The 26,086-nt window shown below is 44.0% G+C and overlaps 1 protein-coding gene across 1 annotated transcript in view; it reads left to right on the top strand.

The window, feature by feature from the left end:
* prpf6 (PRP6 pre-mRNA processing factor 6 homolog (S. cerevisiae)) overlaps positions 1–26,086 on the top strand; it is a 111,441-nt gene that overhangs the window by 35,290 nt on the left and 50,065 nt on the right. The window contains exons 10-11 of the mRNA XM_070896139.1: positions 8,142–8,260; positions 8,672–8,890. Of these exons, the coding sequence (XP_070752240.1) occupies positions 8,142–8,260; positions 8,672–8,890 (338 nt within the window). The remainder of the gene's footprint in view (positions 1–8,141; positions 8,261–8,671; positions 8,891–26,086) is intronic.

Here is a 26,086-nt window from a genome sequence, read left to right as displayed (position 1 = left end):
AGTCTGCTGAAATTGGTTCCGCGCACCGTGGTGTTTCAAGACGACATCACTGGTTGCAACACCACCGAACACTTGCACAACCTGGAAGAGGTTCTAAAGCGATTGGACAGAGTAGGACTCTGGCTGAAATGCTCTGTGTGGTTTCCTGGCGCCAGAGGTCGAATTTCTGGGGAGAAAGATTGCGGCGGACGGCATCAGATCCACGGAGGCCATCAAGAATGCACCCAGACCACAGATTGTGACGGAGCTGCGTTCGTTCCTGGAACTCCTCAACTATCTACCGGGGTTGATCACTTTGCTGGAGCCTTTGCATTTATTGCCCACCACCGGGGTGCAATGGCGCAACCTGCAGACTTCTTGTAATATCTTCTGCCGACTCTGCCACGTGGTGAATTGCAGCACGTCTGCACATTCGCTGGAGGTGCCCCATTGTTCCACAGCCTTTGCACACGTCCTGCTTGAATCGACATTGATGGGCTCGATGATTACCGCCGCAGCGCCAACATGATAATGGATTCGCATTTACGCTTCACGGCGGACTCGGAGTCATCCTAGGTCTGTCTTTGCGGGCGTGTATGCCATGCCATGTACAGTTCTGCCTGCTGAAGGTGTTATTTTATACACAGTACTCGCCAATGAGCTTCGATGCTGCAATGATATCTGTTTAGTGTTATCATTCGTGGACATGAAAGCCTGGGCTATCGTGATGGCCTTGCTCAGATCTAGGGATTCGGCAGACAGCAGTTTGCGAAGAATGACCTCGTGGCCGATTCCAAGCACGAAAAAGTCCCGCATCACTTCCCCCAAAAATCCAGCAAATACACAAGGTCCCGCAAGGCATCTTAGGTCGGCGACATAGCTCGCCACGTCTTGGCCCTCGGAGCGATGGTGCGTATAAACGCGATACTTGGCCATCAAGATGCTCTCCTTCGGCTTGAGGTGTTCCTGAACCAGCATGCACAACTCTTCATATGTCTTCTCCGTTGGTTTCGTCGGTGCTAGCAGATTTTTGATGAGGCCATATATCGTGGATCCGCAAACGGTGAGGAGAATCGCCCTGCGCTTGACTGCGGTTTCTTCTTTATCCAGCTCGTTGGCCACGAAGTACTGGTCATGACGCTCAACGAAGGCCTCCCAATCATCACCCTCAACAAATCTCAAGAATACCAATGGCAGCCATAACCACGTGAAAGTTCGTGATCTGTTATTCGTCGCCAATTGTTATGTTCAGAATAGCTCCCAAGACTATATTGTAAGCTCAAACTGTTGTGACCTTGGTCTCTTTAATGTAACTCCAGAGTGAGGAAGCAGCATGGTAGACTGCCTTTTATACCTGCTTGTCCAGGGAGTGCAGGTGCGCCCCCTGGTGGCAAGTCTTACATATTGGTAAAGTTTACATACATACCAAGAAGGAAGGTCACCTCGCAAAAGACTGCAGTTGACCCAGACAGGCACCGGACCATGATGCAACACATAGATACCTTCTGAGGACGAACCCAAACCTTCTAAAGAAGGATGAATCCAAGCCCTCTGGGACGGATCAACGATTGGACCAGTTGATAACCCTCATGAAAGCCCAAATTGTCACACGGGGATGCAAAATCATTTACCGGTGCACGCAATCGTCAATGCACACCCATTGGAGGGATCCTTCCAAGGATCCGGCCCCCAAAGATTGGTTGGAAGTGGGGTTCTAATACGATGGTAGCGGAGAGGCCAGTCGTCCTTGTTGTCTTAAAAGGAGGCCGGCAGCAGATTATGCTTATCGATACTGGCTCAGCCGTTACCATCATCCACACCCCATATCCTAAATGCCATGCAGCAGCGTGCAAGGGTTAGATGGCCCTTAAAAGGGTTTAATGGTGATATAACCCGTATTCAGGGAAGGCCTCTGAACTTCAGTGAACTTCAGTTGGGAGGCCTCACCTGTAAGATCCCAGTGCCAGTGCTGATGACCACCCCAGACGGAAGGGGAATTTTAGAGACCAATGTGTTGGATCAGTATGGTGCGGTGATAGATTACAATCGGAACTGTGTTTGGATGGGATTGAGAGATAATGCAAGAGTGGTAGAAATTTCAGATGCTCACTCGGTTTTTGCTATTAAAAAGCCATCCGTGTGTGACCCGGGGAACGAAAATGAAGCTATGGCAAAACAAATTCAGGAATACCTAACGGTGTTTGCCACGTGCGAGCATGACTGTGGTAAAATGGCAGGCAAAGAATCTATTGAGGGACCCCCCCCACTCATTCACTAAACAGTACCCCTTCGAAGGGAGAGTCACCATTACATCTGAGACACAATAAAATCCCTAGTCGAGCAGGGCGTTGTTCGGACAGGTACTTTCACGACCAATTCACCCACATGGCCGGTTAAAAAGCCTGATAGCAGCTGGCGACTGACTATTGATTACAGAGAATTAAATTCTGTAATGCTAGCCTGCTCACCGGTAATAAGAGAAGCTCCCACCATGTTATATCAAATTCCTGCTGGTTCCAAGTACTTCACGACCCTCAACATAGCCAATGGATACTGGGGTACCCCTGTTAAAAGGGAAGACCAATACAAATTTGCTTTCACATTTGAGGACCAGAGCTACACCTGGACATACCTGCCTCAGGGGTTCCACCATGATCTTCCACAAAAGAATGGCTGCAGTTTTAAAATACTTTTCCCTCCCTTCCTGCTTGCTACAGTATGTAGACGACCTACTGCTGGCAACCGACAGCATGGAGGAGCATCTGTCCCTTTTGCATGAACTGTTGACATTGTTGGCTTAGGCAGGACTAAAGGTGAATCCCTGTAAGGCTCCATTAGTAAAAGAACAGGTCACCTTTCTAGGAGTGTCCATTTCTCCAGAGGGATCGCCCTCTGACACACTCAAGGTGGAGATAATACAGCGACTGCCATTACCCACTTCCAAAACTGCCCTATGATCAGTCTTGGGTCTGGTGGAGTACCAAAGGAACTTTATCCCAGGCTTTGCACAAAGACCCTGTATGATTTGATACAACTGCAAGGTGATGACATATGCCCAGCATGGACTGATGCTCACACCCAATCTGGTTAAATTAAAAACTGCAGTGATACAGGCCGCATGTCTGATTCCTCCTGATCCCCCACAGCCCTTCCATTTTAGAGGTCCGGGCCACAGAATAAAGCCTCACTGCAGTTCAGTGTCAAACACGAGCTGATCGACTACAGCCCATTGCGTATGTGTCTCAAATCCTGCAGGGGCAGACAAAACTTATACTGTGTGCAAGCGCCACCTGCTGTCCATCTTCTGGGCGCTATATCATTTTACCTTGATTACAGTCCTACAGGCTACCATCCTTCATAGCAGTCACACACCTCTGAAACTACTGATGAAACCTGGAGATCCGCTAGTTTCCTCGCAGAGCCTCAGCAAATGGACATTGGAATTTATGGAAAGAGACATTGATATCATTTCCAAACCCACCACATTGCTGCAACAATTTCTGGTCTATGAGGTGGACCCGCATGAATGTTCATTATCCCTGATTAACTTTGAGACCTATCCTGTGCAGAAAGAACCCATACAGGGAGCCTCAGATGTCTACATCTATGGATCCTCATATCACATCGAAGGATCCCCCCACACCGAGTATGCTGTGGTCTTGCCAGAGAGAACCATCCAGCGAAGATGCAATAGACAGTACTCACAATATGCAGAAATCGCTGTGAAGGAAACTTCGGATAGACCTGTGAATATTTGGTCCGATAAGTGCCTATGCTATAAACATCTATCGTGTCAAAAATGACCATCATACAATAGACACACACCCTTGGAGCAGAAGCGGATCATGACGGAGGTACGGCGAATGTTTGTGGCGGAGGTGCGGCGAATGTTTGTGGCGGAGGAGCGGCGAGAGATCGTGGCGGATGTGCGGCGAATGAGGGTACGTGGCCCAGATGAACCAAGGGCCATGGGGCAGCACGGGCCAGCCCACATTGCGATATGTGTGCGCACTACGTCCGTACAGCAGAGCAGGTCTCCAGTCGTCCTAGTTAATCCTTGCCACTGGATAAAGGCCTAGCTCTGTCAAGCCCGTGTGGTGGCTGATGTGCAACGGCCACCACACGTTAAAAAAATCCATGCACAGGCATCTTCCACCCCCTCAATTGGAGTTCAGGAATGGAACATTAGGTCCTTCATTGAAACATCTGTGAACTCTTGTGGAAGCAAGTCATCCTCGTTCGAGGGACCGCCTATGATGATGACTAAATAGCCAATTTCAGTCGAAGGTCAAAAGGATGTTTATGGGAATTTGAAAAATTTGTACTGATGCAGTAGGTCAATGGAAAGAAAAATCAGCGGGGTGTGTAACCGGTGGTCAATCCGCGATCGCCCATTTTGCGCCCTTGCCACAGTTGAATTTGTGCTCCTCTGTCTTGAAACTATGACGATGTGTATCTAATTCTAGTAAAATTTTAACTGCTTTCGTGGTCTTCAGTCCTGCCAACATTGATCCATTTCACATTGTAATACAAGACCGCTGTACAAATCTGAAGGGCAGGTATTTTTAAATTTGTATTTAATATCCAAAGCGATATGAAACATCATAATTTAGCTGAACAAACAAAAAATTCAGCCACCGGTGTTGGGCAAAGCAGCCTTTTCTGGGTGCTTCCCCTCCTGTGAATTGTGTGTCTAAATTTTTGGCACTGTATTCTCCCTTCATATTATGACAAATATTAATGATGTGATCTCAAAATCAGTGAGGGCAGACTTTAACAATGTTTACAAGGAATTTATATCTATATAGATCTTTTGGAGAATGAATTAAATTACTTCCGAATTAGAATCTCTTAAGGTACTAGGTGTGCTTTGTTCTGGAGAAATTCGTATTTCATTTTTCAGTTGAGGTAGTTTTAAAAAAAAATTTTGTTGACTATTCTTACTTGCAGAGTTCATTATTTTCATAGTCCCCAAAATTGAGCATTCTTTGCTGTCAAATGATGTACGATTTGTAATTTAGTGCTAACGCATTCATGAATAAGGTACTTAATCCATGTTTGTGTTTTAATGAATAGTGATGAAGCCCAACTGCTCTCTTTTTATATAGAAAATCTGTTTTCAATTTTTTTTTTACTGGACGGAAGAAAATTTGTTTTTGCAATGTAGTTCACAATGTTTTTATGGTGTATTGAATTTTTAAAATGACATACAACATGCAAATAAAAACATGATAGTAAATGCTTCTGAAAGCTGATCTGTATCTCATTGCCTATGTTTGGCTTTTACAAATAGTTGATGACTTACTGCTTTTGTTGTTACTCCTGGTTTTTTAGCAAATTTCATGAGACAACGTAGGGCTTGCATTCTAATGGTTAAGATAATATTTAATTACTATAATGTTATCTGGTGTCATCTAGGTATGATGAACTTTGTTTTAAAGACTAGAAGAAACATGAAAGATAAGATTACCTCAATTTTTAATGTTTGTTTTGGCTACTTTACTTTCACTTACCAGAAACATTGTTATTGACCTAAGGAGCAATTATGATCTGTTCACACCTGAAACTTAGTTTAAAATATGCTTAAGTGGTTTATGTATTTACTTTTTCCAATATTTTGGCATCACTTAGAAGTGATATAGAAGTTTATTGATGGTTATAAAATGAAACTAAACTCTACAGTGAAATGATTATTATACAATTGATTTCTTACAGTACAATAGTTTATTTGATATATTTCTTGATTGTTGGACTGTAGGTAGTTCTGTGGAAATTCCAATCTCCATGAGCCGGTTGGTTTATGATAGTGCAGCAAACTATGGGCCCAAATTTCCCCATGAGTTGTACCTTTTTTTTGGTGTAACTTTTTAGTTGCAAATATGGCCATTTAATTTGCGCCAGTCTAAGTGAGTTAGTTAGATTTTTTGTTAGGTCAGTTTTTTTTTCAAAAGGGGGCGTTCCCAGCCACTTACACCATTTATGACAATTTGGCCAGAAAAAAGTTGTACTAAGCTAACTTAGGGCAGTGTATGTGTCCACTTTTGTCCGCACAGAAAGACCTTACTGACAGTTCAAGGAATCGGCGCAAGTAACTACATTTAAAGCATCACCAAGCACCAAATAAAAGTACAAAAAGTAAAAAGCAATTAATTAACAAATAAAATAGAAGGAACCCTGCCCCTAAAGCACCAAGACCAAAGTAATAAGCAATCAATCAGTAAATAACAAATTAACAATAGAAGTCCGACCTTGGGGAATGCAGCGGGCCACCGATGAGGGAGTCCATTCGACCAGGGCTAGAGATGGTGTGCTTCGGGCCCCTTCCATGCAGCCTGCAGCACGTGTTTGCAGAAACGGCCTGCCAGGAAGGAGCTACTGCATATGTGTGCAGACTCTAGCGCGCATGTGCAGAGATCCCGGCACTGTTTTCAGGGCCGGGACCTGGTTCCGCCCTCAATCCATTCGGTCACGCTGCGCCACGACCGAGGAGAGGCTGGGGAGCGGCCAGAATACGGACGTCTTTTTTTCGGTGCGCTTGGAGGCGGACAAAAGCGGCACACCTCTGGTGAGGGCGCCAGAAAAACAGGTTAGGGAAATTCTAGCCTAATATTACAATGAATTCATCCAAGTTTCAGAAATAGGTTTTCAAGTTTCCACTTTTCATTACAAATAATCCATTCCTGCCTTTGCTGATTTAAGAGACGTTCAAACCAAGAAACTTTCAGTCTTAAGTGCACAAGGAAAGCATGATGTTTTACTTGTTTTCTGGTGGAGTCAATCGCTAATTGTTCTGCGAACCGGTTAAGTGTAGAAAATGCAGTGAAATTTGTAAAGTATTTTACAACACGCTAGTTTTACTTTGTTCTGTGCAAGAATGTTTTTTTGTTGGAGGGTGAGAGTTATGGGATGTTTTGATGCCTGTATTATTCAAAACGAAATTAAATGGGCCCAAGTTTCCACACGATAAAAAACGGGTGCCCCTCCGAGCCGGGCGCCCGTTTTTCGCGCCTAAAACGGCGCCTAAAAAAAAACCTCGCGTTTCTGGAGCGCCCTGCAGCTCCTTGTCTGCTTGGCGCGGCGCCCAGGGGGGCGGAGCCTACACTCGCGCCAATTTTGTAAGTGGGAGGGGGCGGGTACTATTTAAATTAGTTTTTTTCCTGCCGGCAACACTGCGCGTGTGCGTTGGAGCGTTCGCGCACGCGCAGTGTGAAAAAAACATTGGCACTTGGCCATTTTTGTAGTTCTTTGTAGCTGTTTAATTTTTGAACATTTTTTTAATAAAAGCACATTGCCATCAGCACTTACAGCCTTCTCACTGTCTCCCTCCCTCCCTCCCCCCCGCGGGAAGAACGGGCGGCGCCTCCCCGTGGGAAAGAACGGGCGCCTCCTACACCCCCCCCCCCGGCGGAAAGAACGGGCGCCTCCTCTACCCCCCCGCCCGCGGGAACCTCCTCCTCCCCACACCCCCCCCCCCCGCAGGAAGAACGGGCGCCTCAGGCTGACTGCAGCATTCTCCGTGCCTGAAGCACTTTCACACAGGTAGGAAGATGGTTTATTTAATCTTTTCTTTGCTTATAAATGTTAATTCAGGTTGGATTTATTTGTATAATATTTGTAGAAGTATAAATAAGGATTTATTGTAGAATTTAATGAGTTCCCTTCCCCCCCCCCCTCCCCACCTCGTTCTGGACGCCTAATTTGTAACCTGCGCCTGGTTTTTTTAATGTGTAGAACAGGTTTTTTCAGTTTTACAAAAATCTTCACTTGCTCCATTCTAACTTAGTTTGGAGTACGTTTTCACTGTGGAAACTTTCAAATCAGGTGTCAGTGGCCGGACACGCCCCCTTTTGAAGAAAAAATTCTGTTCCAAAGTAGAACTGCAAAAAAAAATGTGGAGAATTGCGATTTCTAAGATAGTCCGTTCTCCACCAGTTGCTCCTAAAAATCAGGTGCAAATCATGTGGAAACTTGGGCCCATAAAGAGGTCGCTATAATTTTTATCCATTCAGTATAAATTAAGAGAAAAAAAACTTGTCCTTTCTCTTTACAGATGCTGACTGATCTGTGTATTTCCAGCACCAGTATCTTCTGTTTTTATTATACCTATTTGGTGTTCGTATAATACATTGCCCAGTAAAATAAAATTATTTTGTTTTTTCCAGCCCTCGAGCATGTGCCAAATTCAGTGCGTTTATGGAAAGCAGCAGTTGAATTGGAGGAACCAGAGGATGCACGGATCATGCTCAGTAGAGCTGTTGAATGCTGTCCTACAAGTGTTGAAGTAAGTATACAGGAGTTGAAGATTTTAAAAAAAAACAATTTGTGTTTATGCTATATGTAGTGCAGTGGGTCCCCAACTTAGAGACTTCATAGAATCATAGAAATTTACAGCATGGAAGGAGGCCATCATGTCCGTGCCGGCTTACCAAGAGCTATCCAGCCTAATTCCACTTTCCAGCTCTTGGTCTGTAGCCCTGTACGTTACGGCACTTTAAGTGCACATTCATGTATTTTTTTAAAATGTGGTGAGGCTTTTTACCACCCTTTCAGGCATTGAGTTCCAGACCCCTACCACCCTCTGGGTAAAGAAATTTCCCCTTGTATCTCTTCTATACCTCCCTTAGATTACTTTGACTTTTAAATATGTAAGTTGTGGAATTGTGAATCTGAATTTCAAATCTCTCTCTTGTAGCTTTGGCTTGCGTTAGCAAGATTGGAGACCTATGAGAATGCTCGGAAAGTGTTGAACAAAGCAAGAGAAAACATTCCAACAGATAGGCATATCTGGATTACTGCAGCAAAGCTAGAAGAAGCTAATGGAAATACTCAGATGGTCGAAAAAATCATTGACAGGGCTATTACTTCACTTAGAGCTAATGGAGTGGAAATTAATAGAGAACAGTGGATTCAGGTAATTACTCATGTTAGAGTGAGAACTGGACAGTCCTTTTCACTTGGGTTGAATCACCTGTTGAATTCTGTTAAGTCAAGTGAATCTGATATATGTGCAGTGTAGTAGACCTGAACTAAAAATTGATGGTCTGCTACTATTGTGTTTCCCAGCATAACATGCTAAAGGAAAGTAGTGATCATAACATTTCGGGTACTAGAAAGCTGAATGTGTGATGTTGGAGATAATACTTGAGAGCTCATAGTGTTTAAAGTGGTAAGAGCTAATTAGTTCTCTCATACTTTCATGTATTTTACACGGAAAACTCGAGTAAGTACAGGGCTTTTCTGAAAGGGAAGCAAAAGACACCATCAAATTTTATGATTTAAAAAAAAACGATATTTTAGATATTGGGCCAAAAATTGCAGCTAAAGGCAGATGCCTTCAACCAAAATGTTTTTAATGAAAATACCTGGTGGTTCTGGAGCAACGTAGACTTGCGCTCCAAGGCCTAGCTGCGTAGTCCAGCATAGCGGCCCACATATTCCAGGAGCGTATGTGCAGCCTGGGATCACGTGGGCCGGACCAATGAAAATGGCGTATCCCCATTCACAGTAATGGTGATCTCCATTTGTACGGGATACCCCCCCCCCCCAAAACACAAACATTTAAAATAAACAAGAAAAACGCCACATATTTAAAATTATTTGAAATTGAATTTTAATGTTTTAGACAAAAAAAAGTGATTTTTTTTTTAGGTTTTAATAGGGGTAAAAATAAACTTACCTTAACGGACAGGGTTTTTAATAAAATTATTGATAACATTTATTTTTATATCTTTTTAAAACTCTTAGGCTGACAAAAGCAGGCCTTATGCCTGCTTTTACCAGGCATAAGAGTTTGAAGAACATTCGCTGAGCAAGAGTTGGCAAATAGCCCAAATCTCCAACCGCAAAGGCCCTTCTCCTGGGGATGCATTGGAACTGTCGAAATTTTGCCTGATCTCAAGATTTCCAGATTTCGGCACACGCAAAGAACCGACACTTGCGGGGGGGCCTCTAAGGTTGCGTGCGCACATCGTACGTGCTCATACAGACTGCGATTTTTGGCCCCTTATTTTAAGTCCCACATTCTGATTTTTGCTCAAAATTTCTCGTGATTTCCTTGCTAGGTTCTTCAATTTTGTCATCCAGAATACTGTAGCTTGTCTCCTCTCCTGCAATAAGACTCTCATGCCATTACCACTGTTCTGGCTTCCAGTGTTCCAGAGTATCAACTTCAACATTCTGGCCCTCACTTTGAAATCTTTCAGGACTTCTACTGACCTGCATCCTCAAATCCTCTATTGCTCTACGCACCCTGTGGTCCAAGGCTGGCCCAAATCTTCTAACCTGTTCTGCTGTTAGTGACTGCACTTTGAGCTACCTTGCCCCCATCCTCCAGAACTCCAACTGTCAGCATCACCTTGCTTGCCTTCTCACCTTCCACCCTCTCTGCAAAAACCTGCTTGAGACTTTTGTGTTTTAGTCCCCATCCTTATTCCTTCTTTTTCCACACTCCTTCTCAAAGCTTGAGTTCCATATATTGCGTGCTATGGAAGTTCAAATCGTTTAACTGACCCTTAATTCTTTTAAAAAGAGAATTTAATTTGCATTGCAATAATTTACTGAAAGTCCTGTCTCTAACTCACGGCCAAGTACATGCTCATTGATTATTTAATGCTAAAATACTGTGCTTGTTCACTAGAAGTGGATTGAGACTGCCCGGACTCATTTAAGTTGAGATTTTTAAAGAGTGGTTTTTACCTGCCTACCACTTGTTCATGCTGAAAATCTGGGCAGTTGGCAGACCAATTTTTTAAAAATAATCTCCCGTCCATTGGCTGCCCAAGGCCTGCCTGACTCGATTGTTCAAGTAGGCCTCAATAGGTGGATCGCACTCCCACCCGATGGAATCAGTCATCCGAAAATTGCCCACTTCTAGCTGTCAGGGAAAGCTGCAGGTTTCATCACGTTCAAACTTTGGTCCCGTGGTGAAAGAGTACATCCTCGCCTAATGGGTCATAAAATGTTAGGCAATTTATTTCCTAATTTAGTTAGTCTCGCTTCTTTACCTACGTCAGATAATGGTGGGAACATGATGGAGCTCAACATGTTGATTGCGGCATGTACTGTAGCATTAGATTGGAGTTTAGTGAGACTCCACAACTGCATAATTGTGGTAATCAGAAAGATAATGGAATTGTGTTTTGGGTTGCAGTAGTAGTGATTTCATGATTTTACTTTTGTTTGCTCAACAAGAACATTAATTAATCTGTATCTCTTTTAAAGCTAGAACATAGTTTTCTTTAATTTGCAAAAAGCTGTGTTTAAAAACTGCAAAAATGATTGCGGCTTTTAACCACCTTTTGCCTTTTTTTTTTAGTGAATTAGCTCTGTTACCAATATTCAGTGCATATTTTGATATTGCTGAATCTATTTTTACTACTTTGGATGAGTAACCTCACACTACCACAAACACAAGCTACGCCCTGTCTGAGAATGCCTCCTGTATTGTTTCCTGACTGCTTGTACCTGGAAACAGTTTTGTAATATCTCGTATATATCAGGACTTCCGAGAACTAATTGGTATTTTACCAAAACATTCCTATGTTGCTTTAAATGTTTTCATGTATGCTGTCAAAAACTAAACTTCAGTTAAAAGCACAAAATCATGGCAATTGTTCAATTATTCTGCTGAATCATAAATACTGTTTCATAATTATTAATTGTAGGTAATTTATGATCAAAGAATGCCATCCCTTTGGACTGCACACAATTCACTCCAACTGAATTGGTGAACTTGGCAGTGTGGTAGAGTTGTGGGCTTTCTCTGTGCAGAGGAAATTTATAAGCGTCGTTTTTCCGTTTATAGTGTTCCGAGGCTTGAGTACATACTCTACATTGAAAGTGTGTGGGTTGTAACTTTGCTACTTTATCAGTAAGTACAGGGTATTGCTGTATTGCCTTAATTAAGTTTAAATTATTTTTTGGCTGCTTGTTGTTGACAGGAATACTTTACGTTTGTCATGGGGTGGAGGTTGTAGAGAATATGGAACTAGTAGGTCCAGTTCTATTGTGAAGAAATACTTGTAAAAGGAAAAAAAAATCACATTCATTGGTGGCTAACATCTGTCGTTGGGAAAATGCAGGAGTCCATTATTAAGGAAGCAGTAGCAGGACATTTGGAAAAGCATAATTTAGTCAAGCAGAGTCAGCATGGTTTTATGAAAGGGAAATCATGAGGCTGCAGAGTGACTTGGATAGGTTAGGTGAGTGGGCAAATGCATGGCAGATGAAGTATAATGTGGATAAATGTGAGGTTATCCACTTTGGTGGTAAAAACAGAGAGACAGACTATTATCTGAATGGTGACAGATTAGGAAAAGGGGAGGTGCAACGAGACCTGGGTGTCATGGTACATCAGTCATTGAAGGTTGGCATGCAGGTACAGCAGGCGGTTAAGAAAGCAAATGTAATGTTGGCCTTCATAGCGAGGGGATTTGAGTACAGGGGCAGGGAGGTGTTGCTACAGTTGTACAGGGCCTTGGTGAGGCCACACCTGGAGTATTGTGTACAGTTTTGGTCTCCTAACTTGAGGAAGGACATTCTTGCTATTGAGGGAGTGCAGCGAAGATTCACCGGACTGATTCCCGGGATGGCGGGACTGACCTATTAAGAAAGACTGGATCAACTGGGCTTGTATTCACTGGAGTTCAGAAGAATGAGAGGGGACCTCATAGAAACATTTAAAATTCTGACGGGTTTAGACAGGTTAGATGCAGGAAGAATGTTCCCAATGTTGGGGAAGTCCAGAACCAGGGGTCACGGTCTAAAGATAAGGGGTAAGCCATTTAGGACAGAGATGAGGAGAAACTTCTTCACCCAGAGAGTGGTGAACCTGTGGAATTCTCTACCACAGAAAGTGGTTGAGGCCAATTCACTAAATATATTCAAAAGGGAGTTAGATGAAGTCCTTACTACTCGGGGGATTAAGGGGTATGGCGAGAAAGCAGGAATGGGGTACTGAAGTTGCATGTTCAGCCATGAACTCATTGAATGGTGGTGCAGGCTAGAAGGGCTGAATGGCCTACTCCTGCACCTATTTTCTATGTTTCTATGGGCCCAAGTTTCCACATGACTTGCGCCTGATTTTTAGGAGCAACTGGTGGAGAACGGACTATCTTAGAAATCGCAATTCTCCACATTTTTTTTTCTGCAGTTCTAGTCAGGTAGAACAGTTCCACTTTGGAACAGAATTTTTTCTTCAAAAGGGGGGTGTGTCCGGCCACTGACGCCTGATTTGAAAGTTTCCACAGTGAAAACGTACTCCAAACTAACTTAGATGGAGCAAGTGAAGATTTTTGTAGAACTGAAAAAACCTGTTCTACACATTAAAAAATCAGGTGCAAGTTACAAATTAGGCGTCCAGAACGAGGTGGGGGTGGAGGGGGGGGCGGGGAAGGGAAGTCATTAAATTCTACAATCAATCCTTATTTATACTTATACAAATATTATACAAATAAATCCAACCTGAATAAACATTTATAAGCAAAGAAAAGATTAAATAAACCATCTTCCTACCTGTGTGAAAGTGCTTCAGCCTGGGAGAATGCTGCAGCAAGCCTCACAAAACGGGGGGGGAGAGGAAGCCGTTCCAGACGGCCGGCGGGCGGAAGGGAGGGGACCGGGTGACCGAACGCGGAGGGGGGACGGGGGACGGGGAGGAGGAGGAAGGGAGGAAGCCGTTCCAGACAGCGGGAGGGAGGGAAGGAACTGACCGCCGACCGAACGCGGGGGGGGGGGGGGGGGGGTGAGGAGGAAGCCGTTCCAGACGGCGGGAGGGAACCGAACGCGGGGGGGAAGGAAGCCATTCCAGACGGCGGGAGGGAGGGAACCGACCGAACGCCGGGGGGGGGGGGGGGGGAGGAAGCCGTTCCAGACGGCGGGGAGGGACCGAACGCAGGGGGGGAGCCGTTCTGGGCGGGCAAGGGGGGGGGGGGGGGGAGTGCGGGACCGACCGACCGAACGCAGCGGGGGGGGGGAGGAAGCCGTTCCAGACGGCGGGAAGGAGACAGAAGGCTGCAGGAAGCCTCAGAAATGGAGGAGCCATTTCCCGACGGCAAAAGGAGGAAGTCGTCGGGAAACCGCTGCCTCAACTTTCCGAGACTTCCTGTAGCCTTTTCAGTGCTGATGTGCTGATGGCAATGTGCTTTTATTAAAAAATGTTCAAAAACTAAACAGCTACACAGAACTACAAAAATGGCCGAGTGCCAATGTTTTCTTCACACTGCGCGTGCGCGAACGCTCCAACGCGCACGCGCAGTGTTACCGGCAGGAAAAAAACTAATTTAAATAGTACCCGCCCCCTCCCACTTACAAAATCGGCGCGAGTGTAGGCTCCGCCCCCCTGGGCGATGCGCCAAACAAACGGGCGCCCAGCTCGGAGGGGCGCCCCTTTTTTATCGTGTGGAAACTTGGGCCCTATGTTTCTATGTTTGACAAATTTGCTGGAGTTCTTTGAGGATGTAACAAGCAGGGTGGATAAGGTGGAACCAGTGGATGTGGTGCATTTGGATTTCCAGAGGCATTCGATAAGGTTCCACATAAAAGGTTACTGCACAAGATGAAAGTTCAAGGGGTTGGGAGTAATATATTTACATGGAAAGAGGATTGGCTAACTCTTTTCTGTTAGAGAGTTGGGATAAAGGGGTCATTTTCTGTTTGGCAAACAGTAACTAGTAGGGTGCCAGAGGGATCGGTGCTGGGGCTTCAAGTATTTATAATCTATATTAATGATTTGGATGAATGGATCGAGTGTAATATAGCCAAGTTTGCTGATGATACAAAGATGGGTGGGAAAGCAAGTTGTGAGGAGGACACACAAAATCTGCAAAGAGATATACAGAGGCTAAGTGAGTGGGGGAAAAAATTTGGCAGATGGAGTATAATGTCGGAAAATGTGAGGCTATCCACAGTTGCAGAAAAAATAAAAAAGCAAATTATTAAATGGAGAAAAATTACAAAATGCTGCAGTACAGAGGGACCTGGGGGTCCTTGTGCATGAAACATAAAAAATTAGTATGCAGATACAGCAGATAATCAGGAAGGCAAATGGAATGTTGGCCTTTATTGCAAGGGGAATGGAGTATAAAAGCAGAGAAGTCCTGCTTCAACTATACAGGGTATTGGTGAGACCACACCTCGAGGGTTTTGGTCTCATTTAAGGAGGGATATACTTGATATGGAGGCAGTTCAGAGAAGGTTCACTCAGTTGATTCCTGAGATGAAGTGGTTTACTTATGAGCAAAGGTTGAGTAGGTTGAGCCTGTACTCATTGAAGTTCAGAAGAATGAGAGGTGATCTTATTGAGACATCTAAGATAATGAGGGGGCTCGACAAGGTAGATGCAGAGAGGATGTTTCTACTCATGGGGGAATCTGGAACTAGGGGGCATATTTTTAGAATTAGGGGGTCGCCCATTTAAAACTGAGATGAGGAGGAATTTCTGAGGGTTGTAAATCTGTGGAATTCTCTGCCCCAGAGAGCTGTGGAGGCTGGGTCATTGAATATATTTAAGGCGGAGAAAGACAGATTTTTGAGCGATAAGGGAGTAAAGAATTATGGGGAGCAGGCAGGGAAGTGAAGCTGAGTCCATGATCAGATCAGCCATGATCTTATTGAATGGCAGAGCTGGCTTGAGGGGCCAAATGGCCTACTCCTGCTTGTATTTCTTATGTTCTTATCATGTCCCCTAAGTACTTTACCGTGTAGGCAATATGGCAGCCAAATTGCACCCAGTCAAGTTGATCGGCTAGTAAGTCCGTGATCCAAACTACTGCTGTCTTAACTAAAAAAGGTGATGTTCCAGTATGGTTTATATAAAAAAAAAAGGGGAAAGATGATATACAGATTGAACCTCCCTTATCCGGCACCCTTGGGACCTGACCTGTGCCGAATAAGGGATTTTGCCGGATGAGGGGAGGTCAGCGGCTCGAGGTCGGCGAGGGGGGAGGTCGGCGTCCCGGGCAGGCCCGAAGTGTTGGCGGGCCCCGGCGGGTGTGGGCGTGGCCCCAGCGGGCCGGTGTCTGCGTGGCCCCAAAGTCGGGGTGGAGTTCGGTCCCATTCTGCGTATGCGCCCCTGGCCGCCATAATTGTGCTGGACGAGGGGTGTTGCCGGATAAGGGAGGTCCAACCTGTACTAACCTTGGTTGTCTTCTCGGGCAGTTTTCTTTTTTTAAGTTGCAAGTTTGAAACTGTCGAGTTGCCCTATTGTATTTGCAAGTGTAAATTTTGAGGTGTCTCATCCAACAACGTGCGTATTTAAAAATTTGCTAAATTACTTTACAATGCTAAGCAGAATGGACCTGTACTGCAATTTGGAGCTAATAAATTAAAAAAAAAATTTAATAAAGAAATGCAAATCTTGTCGCTTCCTGGCAATCGCGTGCAGAACCCACTGGCATGCTTTTAGATTTGGCTCACTGCTTCAGTCGATCAAAGAGCCATTTGATGGCAAAATGTTTGCCTCGTGTGTGACTCACCAGTGAACTTCCTCCAGATGTTATGGCAGTCTTTAGATGTTTTGGGTATTACAATTTTTTTTTACACAGCACCCTGATTTAGTTTCTACTGGCCCAAATTTGACCCTTCGTTTTTTTTGGCGCACTTATCTGAGGTCCGCCGAATTTCTGCTCAAAATGGCGGCGAAAATATATCGCCATATTCTCCCCGCTCTGTGGACCGTCCTAGTGCTTGGCGTGGCAATCACGGTGGGGGGCGGAGCTAGGGCCCTGCTTAGGCCGGCAGCTGTCCGTATGTGCAGTAGCTCCTCCTATGATGATGTGTGCCTAACGCGTCCCGCCCCTATCCCAGGCCGAGTGGCCTGCCGCTCAGGCCAGCTGCTGCCTTCCCATCTCCGGGAGAGTGAGTGACGATTCGCCTCTCATGAAGAAAGTCAAGTGAAAGACTCACGGATAGTTTCAGTCTTGTTCTCAGTGGAGATGAGCTTACAGCATAAAATGAGCCCATCTATCCTAAATAGAGCTAACTGCCAGACTCATTTAGAAACTATCAGTATTGCGAGCGTGGGACATGGAAACCTGCACTGCGATGAAACCTGCTTGAAAGTGTAATTGAGATGCATTGTTGGGACAATTATGTAGGTTGATCGAGTGATACTTGCCGTGGAGGTGTTCGATGTTGTCACTAGACGTAAAGATAAAATGTGGACGAGCTAATGCAAAAGCAGAGCAAACCTCGGTGAAGGGAACGATGTGAATTGCCCGCAACGTATAGCCTTCCTGCCAGCCCCCCTTTAAGTTCCTTCCAGCAGCCTCCTTCTGCGAGCCCAGCCTGCTGGTTCTTGCGTGTGTGGCCAGCTCACTGCTCTCCCGCCCGGGCTTCCCACCAACAGCACCTACTCCGGCCGAGTGGCCTTTCGCACCAACTTCCCGGGCCGAGTATGAAGGTAGGACTTAAATTTTTTTTAAATATTTATTTATTAATTATTGATAGTTTTTATGCTTCTTGAATGTTGTGAAGGTGTTTAGTGCTTTGCAAGGTCCTCTGTGCTTCCCTTCCCCCCTCCCCCATATCTCTGGCTACCTGCGCTGATTTCTTAACTCTCCGCAAAGGTTTTCTGTGCAGCCACAAGTGGCCACATAAGCTGGCCTAAGTTAGTTTGGAGCAACTATTAGCTGTCCAAACTGGATTAAATGGCCAAAACAGGCGTAGGTGGCTGGAAACGCCCCCTTTTGAACAAAACAAAACTAAATTTAAAAATCCTAACTAACTCACTTACACTGGCGCAAATTGAATGCGGATTTTTAAGATACTCCAGAAAAATCAAGTTGCTCAAAAAAAAAACCGGAGCAACTCCTGGGCAAATTTGGGCCCAACATTTTTTGGGTTGCTTTTAAGGCATATTTCTAGTTCATTAATGTCTTATATCCATGCAACCGTAAATTTTACATGATTTATTAAGATGGAACCCATGGAATTAAGGAGAAAGTGGCAGTATGGATACTAAATTGCTTCAATGACCGGAAGCAAGGGGTGGTGGTGGATGGATGTTTTTCAGATTAGGAGGCGGTTTGCAGTGGTGTTCCTCAAGGGTTAGCTTTGGGTACATCACTCTTTAGAATTTTTATAAACTCGTATGTGGGGAGCTGTGTTATAAAGTTTGCATATGCTACGAAACATGACAGTAGAAGATCATGGTGAGGACAGATATAGACTTCAGGATGACATAGACAGAATGATGAAATGGGCAGAAGCATGGCAGATGGCGTTCAATGCAGGGAAGTATGAAATAATGCATTTTGGGAGGACTAATATGGAAAGACAGCGTACTATAAATGGCATGATTTTGATGAGTGTAGATGAGCAGAAACATCTTGGTGTCCATATACACAAACCCTTGGTGGCAGGACAAGTTGATAAGGTGGTTAAAAAAACATATGGGTTACTTGAGTTTCTAAATAGAGGAATAGAATATAAAAGCAAGGAGATCATGCTCGAACTTTATAAGTCACTGGTTAGGCCTCAGCTGGCATATTGTGGACAATTCTGGGCACCTCACATCAGAAAAGATGTAAAGGCGTTAGAATGGGTCAAGACGTTTACGAGGATGTTCCCAGGGATGAGGGACTTCAGTTATGATGAGAGATTGGAAAAGTTAGCACTGTGTTATCCTTGGACCAAAGAAGATTAAGAGGTGACATAATAGAGGTTTTCAAGATGATGAGAAGTTTTGATGGAGTAAATAAGGAAAAACTGTTCCCTTTGGCAAGTGGGTCAGTAACTGGAGGTCATAGATTCGAAATCATTGGAAACCGATCTAGAAGGGAGATGAGAAATGTTTTCACTCAGTTGTCGGGATCTGGAACGCTCTACCTGAAGCTGATTCCATAACTAATTTTGAAAGGGAGTTGAACAGGTTTTTAAGGATGAGGAGCTTACAGGGTTACGGGCAAAGAGCAGGAAGTCGGACTAAGCATTTTGCTCTTTCAAAGAGCCAGCACAGACACGACAGGCCAAATGGCCTCATTCTGTGCTGTAAGTTTCTATAATTCTAATTTGGCGTTGTAATGCTGTCAGATTTATTACCAAACCTAATAATTAACTTCTTGACAACAATATATAAAATAGTTTATACAGTATGGATTTCTAAGTGTTTTTGTTGAATTTAATACTCTTACCAAAAAGAGCAATATAATAGTGTAAGCTCTGATAATAATCACAGGTGCGAAGTAGTAACCTAGAAATTAATGCCGATATTAACAGAGTTTGTATGACATTCCTCAATCAGCGAATTTAATGGTAGCACTAACCTATTTGAAATAAACGAGTAACTGTATACAAATGGTGGACACTAGAGTGTCAGATGTAAATGTTCAGTGCTAGTCTGCTAATGTAGTTTCTACAGGCTCAATTTTGGCCAGGAGTTGCTCCGTTTTTTTTTTGGAGTATCTTGATTTTTCTGCCGTATCTTAAAAATCCCCATTTTTGCATATTCAATTTGTGCCAGTGTAAGTGAGTTTGTTAGTTTTTTTTAGTTTAGTTTAATTTTTCTCAAAAGGAGGCGTTACCAGCCACCTATGCCAGTTTTGGCCATTTAGGCCACTTTGGCCATCTAATAGTTACTCCAATTCTACTTAGGTCATCGTATGTGGCCACGTCAGAAAACCCTTGCGGAGAGTTAAGAAATCAGCGCACGATAGGGGCGGGAAGGGAAGGGAAGTGGAGAGGACTAAAGCACCAAGACTTACAAAGCACAAAAAGTAATGAGCATTCAATAACAAATAAAACATCGAAGTAAGTCCTACCTTCATCTGAAAACTCGGCCCGGGAAGGCAGTGGGCCGGCCGGTGCTGGAGGCCACTTAGCCTGGGATAGGTGCAGGATGCCCAGGAGACCAGTCAGCCAGGGATAGGGGTGGGACGACTGGGAGACCACTCGGCCAGGGATAGTGGGGGGGGAGAACTGCCAACATCAGAGCATACACAGGCTGCAGGAAGCAAACACACCAGACAGCAAAACACAAGCAGCTACAATTCCATTTATAAATGGCCGATTGCCAAATTTCGGCGCTACTGCGCATGCGTGGACATCGCGACCCAACTCCAATGCGCATGTGCAGACAACCGGCACTGTTTTCAGCGCAGGACGATGGCTCCGCCCCCGACTTGACTGGCCATGCTGCGCGACGACCGGGGAGAAGGCCGGACAGCGGCCAAAGCGGGGAGAAATTTTTTCGGCGCACTTCTGAACGGAAAAAAACGGTAAGTGCGCCGAAAAAAGGGGTGGGCTAAAATTGAGCCCTATATTTGTGTAACCTACTTCATGATTTAGTGATGACTTCAAGTTTTGCATACAGATACCCATTTGTACCTGAATTAATAAAGTGGATACTCTTGTTTTATTTGCTCTTGGGATGTGGGTGACACGAGCAAGGCCGTATTTTATGGCCAGCCTTGTTGCCCTGAGGGCATTAAGTGTTAACCATGTTGTGTGGGACTGAAGTCGCATGTAGACCAGACTGAGGAGGAGTGGCAAGTCTCTTCCTGAAGCGTGTTGAGTTTCTGTGGCCACTTATCTGGTGCAAGCACTCAAATTACCAGATTTATTGAATTCAGTTTCACAATTGGTGTGATTTGAACTCATGACATCTGGGCTTCTAGTCCTGTATGTAAGATTGCAAAATTCGTGGAAAGACCCCCCCCCCCCTCAGTGTTTGGACTCATTGAAAAGGAAATCGATTTGGGATTATCGAGCAGAAAGTTTGGGATCCTAAAATGCATGTGGAAGAAACTACGAGCTTTAACCAAGTTTGGGATTTTAAAAGTCATATTGGGTCCGTGTGGAAAAGGACTGCAAAATTGAGGGGCAACTAGAACATAAGAACATAAGAATTAGGAACAGGAGTAGGCCATCTAGCCCCTCGAGCCTGCTCCGCCACTCAACAAGATCATGGCTGATCTAGCCGTAGACTCAGCTCCACTTACCCGCCCGCTCCCCATAACCCTCAATTCCCTTATCGGTTAAAAATCTATCTATCTATAGAAGTCAGTCGTTGGGTATTGAAGCTAAACAAATTGTCTGGAGAATTGTGTAAATTCGAAAACCCTTCTCCCCAAGAGACATTAACATAGCAACAATCGATCCAGAGATAGCCAGCCATAGCTCTAAGCATGAAACCCATCCAGCGCATGCATAATGTTAATAGCCCATCCAGCCCGCATGGAAAACCCAGGCCTAGGCAGACAACGTAAATACCAAAACTCAATTTCCTAAATCAAAAACGAATCCAACCGATCGGCACATCCGAAACGAGTTATCATTAACAAGCCAGCCAAAATATGACACAGAATTACTAAGCCCGCCAAAACGAAGACAATGATTTGGCGCGCAGATTAGAATGACTCCCAAAGTATAACTGGGGCCCTGTTTTACGGGTTTTAAAAAAAACCCTCTTCCAGAGAGCCTGCTTCACAGCCTTCAACGCAGCTCTCTGAACGTCAACATCTTCAGCTTCGACGACACTCCTGGACCACACTGCTCTGCTACCGAAGAAGGAGGAAGACTATCATCAAGGCAGAGAAAAGCAATTCCCAGTAACTTCGGACGACATCATCGTGGCAACAACTGACCACAGCCAATGTGGTAACATCGAACCACCGCGATCGACAAATTCCAAGGACAAAACTCCTCAAAGAAACTGAAGATTCAAAAGGTTCCACTCTACAATCTGTTCCTAGCTACCAACAGGTGAAACATTGCCTAAAAGAACTTTAAAACCTATTGCTGACTGAAGAAAGTGGGTACTCACCCCATAAAATCCAATACGTGCCCTACCGTATCAGCGGACACCACCCAACTGAAGGCTATGCAGTAAGAAGTCTTCCACAACATTCGGGGTACGGCAAGCAGAACCTACAGAGTCCAACGAACCCTGAAACCGCGAACCACCGCTAACTGACAATAAAAGGATTGGTGAGCATAATCCCTGTTTGCCCTGGAGTTCAACCTAGTCAGAGTTAGGCATTGGGAGGTGAGAGGTGTATTATTTTCTGTAACCCCTTTTGAACGTGTGATAAAGTGTCCGTTATTCTAGTGAATTGTGTGTTTTGATATTGTACTTTCCTTTCGTTAATAAAATCGAAGTTTCTTGCACTTTGTCACATCCCCAAATAAATCCAAAGTCTCGAACCCAGGGAGTGGGAGTGATTCGAACCACTCAAGGTCAGTTGTGAACCTGACCCCGAGACTACCTCCCTACATGTACCATAACCACTATGCAACCACAGCCACCTTTTTAAATGGCGCAATAACGAGACAGCAGTTATACGCTGGGATTTGATTTATAATTATAATGTACAACAATGTTAACTTATATCTCGCCTCATCTGTTCTGTGCCTCTGCCTTTATATATTTTTTTGTTTCTAAAGTTTATTTTCATGCTTCTGATTCCTTCCTGGCCAATTCTAGATCCAAAATGTAGCACTGCTGGAAGTGTTCTCAGCACTGTTGGAAACCTGAACTGTCCCAACCCCTCATGATTTGAAATCTTTTGTTGCAATAGACTTTTTTTTACGAGCAGCAGGAAGGATGGGTAAACCTACCTGCATATAACCCTCCCCTTGTACCTCTCGCTTCCCTGCACTCAATGTCTTGCTTTCTCTAGGAAGGAACAGCATTGTATTCTGGATGCATATTGGATGATTTGATGAGATGTGGAGCAGCAATTGGAATACATTAGTTGGGAGAAGATAAACATGACCTGTCATTGGCAAGTGCCTTAAACCCCAGATGCCTGCCAACAGCAGCTGTGTACATGCAGGACTAATGTTGAACTTTGCTTTTATCATTAGCTTTCCTGTTTTGAAATGAATATGAGCTGAGCAATAATCTATTCCAGTTTGCATGTGGTGTAGCATTGTGAGTTTTATGCAGATTTCCATCTTTGGTCATTTTTTGTGTTGTATGAATTCAGGCTAAGTGTTTCAGTATAACGAGGGCCACAGTCTTGTAACTGAATAAGTAAAATTCTATTTTTGTCACATCGGGTACCAGGATTTTACCAATATTCTAGTGATCAGTTTCCATGATTTGTCCACTTGTAATTGTGGCACTAGTTTATTGGTAACTGAATAAGTCAAATTCCTTTTTTTAATGTATGGGATTATAGGATTTTGCAGAATTTTTACTGGTGTTTGGACATTTTAATCTGTGGTTCCATCCATTTTCCAGTAATAATTGCAAGGCAGTTGCTGCGAAAACAACCAGTTAAAATAGCACCACTTCTATGGTTTTTAATTTAAACTTCTAACACCACCCATGTTTGAAGCTTTAGCCCTGATTTTAACCTAACGTGAACAGCTCACGTTCGGGTCAGACGCCTGATTTACATCCTGCCCTATTTTATGCTCAATTGACTTCAGTGGAATTGAAGATGGGGGTGTAAATTGGGTATCCAACCCAATTGTGCCCTGTTCTCGCTGGGTGTGTTGTGTTAAAATCGGGACTGAGACTTCATGGGACTTTTTATTGTAGCGCAAGTAGAGCCTTTAGATAATTTTTTTGTTTTGGGAGACTGTTTTACTGGGTATGAATACACTGACCTAGAAAATAGAAAATGCTGGAAATACTCAGCAGATCAGGCAGCATCTGTGGAGCTAGAAACAGAATTAATGTTTGAGGTCAATGACCTTTCATCAGAACTGAAAAAAGTTAAAGATGTAACCGGTTTTAAGCAAGTATAGAGGCAGAGAAGTGGGTGGTGGGGGGGGGGGGGGGGATCTATGATAGGGTGGAAGGTAGGAGAGATTAAATGACAAAAGGGATGATGTTCAAGGTGAAAGGAGATGGTAATGGAACAAGTAAAGAAACAAAGAATGGGTCCAGAGGAGGTGTAAGTGGGAATATCAATCATCACGAACAGCTGCCGTTTGGGGGGAAAAAATGGGGCAGAGGTTAAGCTCTGAAATTGTTGAAGTCAATGTGGAGTCCGGAAGGCTGTAACGTGCCAAATAGAAAAATGAGGTGTTGTTCCTCAAGCTTACGTTGAGCTTCAATGGAACCGTGTAGGAGGCCGAGGTCAGTGTAGGAGTGGGGGCTGGGAATTAAAATGATATGCGGACTGAACGGAGGTGTTCCGCAAAGCAGTCACCCAATTTGCGTTTGGTCTCCCCAATGTAGAGGTGAGCGCATCGTGAGCAGCAAATGCAGTATACTAGATTGAAAGAAATAGAAGTAAATCACTGTTTCACCTGGAACGTGTGTTTGGGGCCCTGGACAGTGGGAAGGAAGGAGGTAAAAGGGCAGCTGCTGCATCTCCTGTGTTTGCACAGGAAGATGCTGTGGGAAGGGAAGTGGACCAGGGTGTCATGGAGGGGATGGTCCCTTCGGAATGCTGAAAGGGGAGGGGATGATGTGATTGGTGGCGGGATCATGCTGGAAATAGTGGAGGATGATCCGTTGAATGTGGGGGCAGGTGGTGAGGACTCGGGCTACCTTATCGTCCTGGGAGGGAGGGGAAGGGGTGAGAGCAAAAGTGCAGAATATGGGAAGGACATGGTAAAATGATGATCTACCTGACATAACGCTGGTGTAGGACTTGAAAGGAGCCTTTGTGATCAAAAACTATTGAGTATTCAATTTTTAATTGGTACTGCACGGAAGTATCAGTTTTCATTTGGTTGCACTCTTGATTTGAATGAGAAGGAAATGTGTTCAGGCCCCACTCTGGCACTTGAACACAAACCCTAAGATGGCACTTCATTGGCGTGCATTGTCAGAGGTGCCTTTTGGGTAAAATGCTAAACCGAGCCTTTATGTGTCTGTTCAGAATAAAAGATCCTATGGCACTATTTGAAGTGCAGGGTCCTACCCAAATTTCCTTTCTCAACCACCACCATGCTGATGGTAGGATAAAGCATTACATAAACATAGGTATATGTTCTTTCCTTAATTGTAGTGCTGATGATAGACCACTGCATGTCATTAGAGGGCTTTCTACCAAATCTTCTAAATCTGCACATTTAATCGGGAAGCTGGTGGTCAAGTATTACATTTTTTTTTGTAGCTGTATTTAGTTTTCCTATTTGAATGTGGAAAATACTGGTACAGGTATAATGGCTAATTCTGTGATCCTGTGCTCTAAATGGGGAAGTCTTGCTTGATGGGTGCTGACTCGTTGAAAGAGTTTCTAGATTCTCCAACTGTGAACTGGCATTAACAATTACAATTATTAAATGAATTATTTTCTCTGAAGACAGTAGTCACTGAAACAAACGGCTTGTATATGGATCAATAAAATTGAATAAAGGATATTCAATAATTGCTGTCTTTTGTACGGAGCAAGTAGTAAATACACAGTACGTTTCATTGCCTTTTCTCCTACCCTTTTAAAATGTAAAACATTGGCATATTTTCAATGGTATGTACATACTTTTGAGTTCATGGGTAAAGACATTCATTTACTACTTCTTACTATGATGAATGTTCCTAGAAGAGCGAGTTCCTCAATTTGCTGATTTCCCACCCGCTGAGTACGACACTCATATTTTTCCAGAGCTATTCAGCGGCTAGTCCTATTTCTCTTGCAGATTGCATAGTGTAAAGATTGAGATTTTGGTCCATTGAGGGTATTTTGCAAGGTAACCTGCAAAAGCGCTAATCTTGCCACTTGAAATGAGTGTTGATGCTCATTTGGAATGAAGGCAGTTGCTGGATTGTGAATGTTGGTGATGCATGGCACCAGATATAGCATTCTTGGCTCAAGGAGAGAGAATGGCTTTCTGTTTTATTTGCTATTCATAAACAACTTTCACTTTATTTAATCTAGATGTCACCAGGATCAATTACAGTCTTATTATTCCAGCTCTATCCACAATTTTTTACTGTAAGCTCTGCAATTCTTCTTAACTAGGACTAAAGTTGCAACATTGTAATGGGTAACCATTTAAAGTTTAATGTCAAATTTTATGAACACTTTTTAACAATGTGCCTGATAGAACAGTATGCATCTTGGCTGCAATAATGAAAATGTTCCGGTTGCATGTGACTTGTATAAAGCAATACCAACTCCGCTTGCCAAAGTTATTTAATATCTAAAAGTCAAATTACATGGGAAATATGGCTCTGGAATTCCCTCCGCAAAACCTCTTCGCCTCA

This window comes from Pristiophorus japonicus, chromosome 12 (assembly GCF_044704955.1).
Source record: "Pristiophorus japonicus isolate sPriJap1 chromosome 12, sPriJap1.hap1, whole genome shotgun sequence".
Taxonomy (NCBI): domain Eukaryota; kingdom Metazoa; phylum Chordata; class Chondrichthyes; family Pristiophoridae; genus Pristiophorus; species Pristiophorus japonicus.
The sequence above is the reverse complement of the archived record's forward strand: the minus strand, read 5'-3'. Positions and strand labels throughout refer to the sequence as shown.